Here is a 6,060-nt window from a genome sequence, read left to right on the forward strand (position 1 = left end):
TAGGGCTCCCAACTGAACCCTTGTAATATGGCATCTCGCTTTCTCTGCCTGCATGTCCCTTTCCCGTAGCTGAGGAGGCAGTCTGGGGAGATGGAAAGTTTCAGAGTTAGGAATGAGATAAGCCTAAGCTCAAATCACAACTCTTCCACCTACCTGCTAGCTACGAAATCAAAGTAGATAGCACGGCCCGGGCATATTGTAAGTGCTCAAAATGTTAACCCCTTGTCCCTTTCTGCCTCCAAATGCGCTGCGTGCACGCACACGTGCACGTACGAACATACGTACGAATATACCTGTATGTGCATCTATGTAACAAAATATTTTAATTTATTCAGTAAGTAACTTGTGAGCTTCTGAGGATACAAAAACCTGCATTGCAGAGCCTGTTCCCACAGAGCTCAGAGTCTGGTGGGGCAAGCGAAGTCCAATTTGATAAGTGTCATCAAAGAAGTAGTCTCAGGATGCTATGGCAAGAGGAGAGGCAGGGCCGGGGTGAAGGGCTGGATGGGGAGGGGATCTGGGTAGGTCTCCCAGAATATGGGGCCTAAAAAAAGGAAGAAATGTATCTTGGGAAAAGGAAAGGGGATGCAAGACGATCGTAGAAACTGTGGTACGATGGCAGGAAACGAGGCCAGTGAGATGGGGGAGTACAGACCTCGAATGTGTCATGTGTATAGAGCTGAGGAAGGCGAACTTGATCATGAAAGTTATGGAGTGCCATTGAATGAGTTCAAGCAGGGGAGTGACATCATCAGATTTGCATTTCAGAAAGCTCCCCGTAAATCGAGAGGGAGGCAGACTGTTTGAAATTGATCGTAGAGCCCAGGTGACACAAGGTGAAGGCTAGAATTAAGGCAGCGCCCATGAGGGCAGAGAGGAGGACAGGAATTCAGTATTAGGGGGTGAACTCTTAAGGACTTAGAGATGATTAGAGGTATGTGGGGGTGAATGAGCAGAAGGGTGAACATCAGGTTTCTGGCAAAGGTGGATAGTGGGGACACTCACTAAACAAGGTGATACGGGAGAAAGGTCGGAAGCGGGAGATTAGTTCAATTCTGAATAAGTTGGGCTGGAATTGAGTCCGGAGGACCAATAAGTTATCAGGGAGATCTATACAGTAAACACCGGGCCTTCCAGACGACATCTTTGCCAGAACTGTAGGTGATAGAGCTGAGGAAGGTGAACTTGATGATGCCCAGGGATGGCCCCCTGAGGTTCCCTACCGTTTGTTTGTTTATCAGGAGAGTACAGAACAGCAACCTGTGAAGGAGAATGATGGAGGCACCAAGGAGAACCAGGGTTTGTTGGTAGCACAGAAACCAAAGGTACAGAGGGGATCGAGAGGGCGGGGAGAGCCGACAGACTCAACTAGTTGTTGCAAGAGGTCAATTGAAATAAGCATAGAAACATATCCACTGGATTTAACGATATAGGGAAATTACCGAAAAGTAATGGGAGAAGTCAGACTGCATGAGAAAGTGGACACATCAAATACAGATTACACTTTCAGAGCTTTGGTGTAAAGAGAAAGAGATGGCCGTAAGGAGTGGCAAGAGGTGGCAGTGAAACTTGCTCTGTTCAGTGTTGGCTGGAAGATGGTAGGGACCTGAGTGCGTTCACATTCTAGAAGGGGAAAAGCCGGCTACCTGAGTCTCTTAGCCTCACCTTCAGACCCCAGACATAAATGTCTTATTCTAGAAAATCCTCTGTGATTAATTAATAGGCGAGACTATAGAACTTTCTGGGGGACTGGGTCCTATGTAGTAGTATGGTATTTGTTACTATTTCCCAGCTTTTATTTGGGTAAGGATATATTTAGGAAGTGGATCCTCAAAGGAGATATGTGTTCCTACCACACTGAAATTTCTGAGAGACCATGCCATTTGTCCCTGCTACCCCAGTGCCTCCAACGAGCCTGGCACATGGCATTCAGCAAATGCTTGATGAAAGATGAGAAAGTGAGTCTTCAATTGGGCAGAAACAGGATGCTGCAGGGGTTCACTTATTCCGGGACACATTTGTGTCAGGTGACGTGAACTACTTTTATTTCTTGGCGGGAGCCGATTCTCCCACAGAGCCACACATGGCATAGTCAGTCAGTTGCCCAAGTTTGGGTTGGGGTTGGGGAGGAGTTGTAGCCTCCTGATTATCTGGTACTTTTGGTCTCTCAAGTCAGTATTTCTGAGGTGATATCATAAAGGAATGTTCCTTGTGATGTGTTTGGCTGTGGGTGGAAACGGGTTATGAACTAAACCTCGTGATGAAGTGTTCTCATTACATTTTTGGCTCTGTCTTGCAGGTCTTGTACTTTGGGCTTTGGGCGCTTACTCAGATTAATTCAAAATGTCAAATCTTAGTGGATTTGAATGTCACTAATTCTAATCCAGATATGGGTGAGAGGCAGATGGTGGGAAATGGTGACCATGGGACTCAGAGCAAACGTGTCCTTCCAATAAGACAGTTTAGAAGTGCTGGAGCCGGCAGTTGCTAGCTGTTGGCCAATTCAGCACTGCGAAGGGCACATTTTGCCATGCTTAGATGGCACATTGCTCTAAGCAGAGCATCCTCCTTCCCATTAAGATAGTCAAGCCCTCTGGCTGTCCCTTCATGCTGACGGTTAGCGTCTCAGTGGCAGAGAAGTTCTTTCCACCTTCTACATGCAGCTCACGTCCCCATCATCATTCCACCATCCTAGCAAAGGGGATACGTGAGTGCTATGGACTCTCACCTCCCACGAGTAGATAAGGAAGCAGAGTCTTCTAAGTAATCATTTGACTCTCAGCTGAATGTTACCCAACCCTGCGAGCAGGGGGCTCAGAGATTTAAGGGGGAGACTTGGCCCATGGAAGAACATGGCCAAGCCTGCGGCCCCTGTGGGACAGATGAGCAAGTCTGGCTGTTTTCTGCCCAGTCTCTCAGGAGGAAGTTGCCTGTGACTTTCCTAATTTTCTCAGTAGCATTCTAGCTAATATTTATTCTTTGCTGACTCAACAAATGCGCTAGGCACTATATTAAATGCTTTATTATGCATTATCTCATCATGACTCTAGAAATTATTATCCTCATTTGATTGATGAGGAAACTAATGATTAGCGAGAATAAGTAACTTGTCTAATGTCAACATGGTAAGGAGAAGAACCAGGATTTGAACCCAGCTCTTGCAGAGATGCAGTAGGTGCTCAGTCACTACTCTGGGCATGAGTAGTGTGAAGTATCAAGGTCAGTTCTCTTAGCCCCTGGTCTCCTCAGCCCCATCCTCTCGGCATTGCTGTCTACACCTCCCTAACCTCATGCCTTCAAATATATTCAGATCAGACCTGGGAGAATTATTGTAGTTGAACGGCCTTGGAGAAAAGGGTCAGGTTAAGATGTGGAGAGAGGGTGAAAAAGAACCTCAAAATCTAGCTTTATCATCGCCCACTCTTTCAAAAACCAAATTTAAGTTGGAGAATATAAATGAGACCGGAGAAAATCCAGGTGACAGACTCCTTGCCACCAGCCCTGTTCAGAGCTGCCAGCCCTCGTGTTCAGGGATCGTCATTATTCTGTGTCACAAGATGGCAGCCACCCATCGGTTCCTGCGTGTGGAATTCACTTGTGCAATCGATTCATTCATCACTCTCCATTGATGACCTGTGGACAAATTGCTGCATAAAATTTTAAAAATGCATAAGACATAGGACCTGTCCTCCAGGAGTTCACAAGGCAGGAGCTGCACCGAGGTTTAGATTCTTTCTTAACTTCCAACAAAGAGATGTTCTTCAAGGTAATGCCCGAAGGGGAGCCCTTGCAGCATGAGGTTGATCGAAATGACCTCGAAACCTGTTGTTTTCGTCTCCAAGAGTCTATAATCCCATGAATCCTATAGCTTAACCTCTAAAGAAGAAATTGCTTATGCTATTACAATTTCCCAGTGAAAGCACAGCATCGGAATGTTTGGAATAGCTCTGATGTCAAAGATGCTATCATAAGTAAGTGTAGTTGGAAGACTACATTTTGTAGTTGGTGTCTCCTTAAGCATGTGTCTTTCTGCATTCAGGGACTATACACCCTGTCCTTGGACTGGTAACTTAGGGCGCTGTTTCCTGGAGCCTGTGACAGTTCCGGTCCCTCTCCTTTGCTTTCCTGGCTGTGTGGCCAGGACCCACTTTGGGGCTGTGTGTGCGTGCGCTTCCCTGTGGACTGCAGCTGCTGATGGGGTATCTTCAGCAAGCCTTCATATAGTATCTTCTGCCCAAGTCGATCTGATTTAATTCAGATCAGCAAAAGTTATGAAGCACATATGCTAGGCACTGTAGGGGATATAGAGACAAATGGCACCATCGGACATACTCAAGTAACTGTGACGGAACAAAGGAGACGGTTAGAGGGGAATGAGAGAGGTGTGTAAGAGGAGGATAGAAGAGAAGAACTGTGCCTGAGGTGAGGTCAGACCACCTGGCGGTGGAAGTGTGATCTGAGCTGGGCCAGAAAGACCTAGAATATTAGGGTGCAGAGAGCGTGCCAGGGGGAGGCAGCGGTAAGAACAGAGAGAAGGAGCCTAATGGAGGGTGACTGGGCTCAAAGAGTCAGGAGGGGTGCTGTTTTATCAGGACGGTGCAGCGCGCGCGTGTGCGTGTGCGTGTGCGTGTGTGTGTTTAAGAAGCAGCAGTGGGAATAACTCCGTTAAAAATGCAGGACCGGCAGCAGAGTTGAGAACAAGGGTTGAATTATAGATATCTTTTCTGAGGAACGAAGATTAAAGGAGAGGTTTTCTTTTTTGTTTTTCTCTCTGGCTGTTAGTTTTAAGTAGGTCATTGGAACCTCCGGTGGCTGGAAATTGCTGGGCGAGGGGGCGTTAGGGTGCATGAGCAGCATTTCTGGAGTTTTCGTCTCCAGCAGCTCTTCCCTTCGCTCCTCACGTCGGATTTAAGGGGCTGGCTGCTATTTGGCCCCATTATTTTTACATAGGTTCGCCTGGAACAATAAATTTCAGAGGTGTTTATAATTGATTCGTACAAATAAGTCAGAGATGAATTATTCTGTTTTTCTCCTTTCCGTCGTAGAGCCCACGTTTCCTTCCAGGATCTGCTCGTCGGCACCTTTGGTCTATTTCATATTCATCTGCCCCTTCATTATGTTCATTCTGCTGCTCGTTGCCCTCCTCTGCTTATACCGGAAGGCCAGGAAGCTGTCAACGCTGAGTCTAAATGCCCAGAAAGAAAAGGCTCTCTGGGTGGACTTGAAAAGGGCCGGAGACAGGTACACGAACAGGAGAGACGGGGAAGAGGAAGGCGAAGACATCTGAATCCCCAGAGGCACCTGCAGCCCTGTGGGGAAAGCGCAGACATTGGAATTGGACTGACGGGACGTAAATGAACCCTGGTTGTGCCCTTCTCTGTGTCTGTGGCCTCGGGTAAGTTACCAAGAGTCAGAGGGAACATTTCTTGAGTGTGTGTGTTGCCAGGCACGGTTAAGTGTTTCTTTGTGTGTGACCTCACCTAGCCCTGGCGTCCCTCCCAGGAGCTAGGTGGCATCATTGCCCTGTTTTACGATCAGCACACCTCCCTGAGGCTCAGGTTCCCCACCTCCCTGAGGCTCAGGTTCCTCCTCTGTGAGGAGAGAAGTCCTGTCCCCACACAGCCTCTGGGGGCCAAATGAGAGCCTGTGGCCAAGCCGAGGGGCAGCCTTCCCTCTGACTCCTCCTCTCTATGTCGCAGTCCCTGGAAACACCCAGCGTTCTGTCACGTGAGCTCTAGGTAACCTTTTGCCTCCAGATGAGAGGCCAGGAAAGGGCCCAATGTCTGCAAAGCGAAAGAAATTGAGACTCGGCCCTTCTTTCCCATCAAATCTGCCTTCAGAAAGAATGTGACTTCCTTCAGGGCGGAAATCCATTTTTCTTCCTCCATCGCATCTATAAATGACATTCAGGAGCACTCCGTAGTTGATGCTTTAAACGACATCAGTTCTTTGGTGAAATGATAAAGCATTTGGTAGCCTGTATTTCTTTCTTTTCTCTATAAGACTTATTAAGTCGTTGCTAAGGAAAACCTTTTTTTTTTTTTCCAATTTTGCAGCTTT

At 47.3% G+C, this 6,060-nt stretch overlaps 1 protein-coding gene across 2 annotated transcripts in view; it reads left to right on the forward strand.

Annotated features, from left to right (window-relative positions):
- The window catches only part of CD101 (CD101 molecule), a 30,539-nt gene extending 24,635 nt beyond the window's left edge, over positions 1-5,904 (forward strand). For both annotated transcript variants that reach the window (XM_006919821.2, XM_025038464.1), the window contains exon 9: positions 5,046-5,904. In XM_006919821.2, coding sequence (XP_006919883.1) covers positions 5,046-5,287 — 242 coding nt within the window. In that variant the 3' untranslated portion in view covers positions 5,288-5,904. The remainder of the gene's footprint in view (positions 1-5,045) is intronic.
- The last annotated feature ends 156 nt before the right edge of the window (positions 5,905-6,060 follow it).

The sequence above is a fragment of the Pteropus alecto genome, unplaced genomic scaffold (genome assembly GCF_000325575.1).
Source record: "Pteropus alecto unplaced genomic scaffold, ASM32557v1 scaffold106, whole genome shotgun sequence".
Classification (NCBI taxonomy): domain Eukaryota; kingdom Metazoa; phylum Chordata; class Mammalia; order Chiroptera; family Pteropodidae; genus Pteropus; species Pteropus alecto.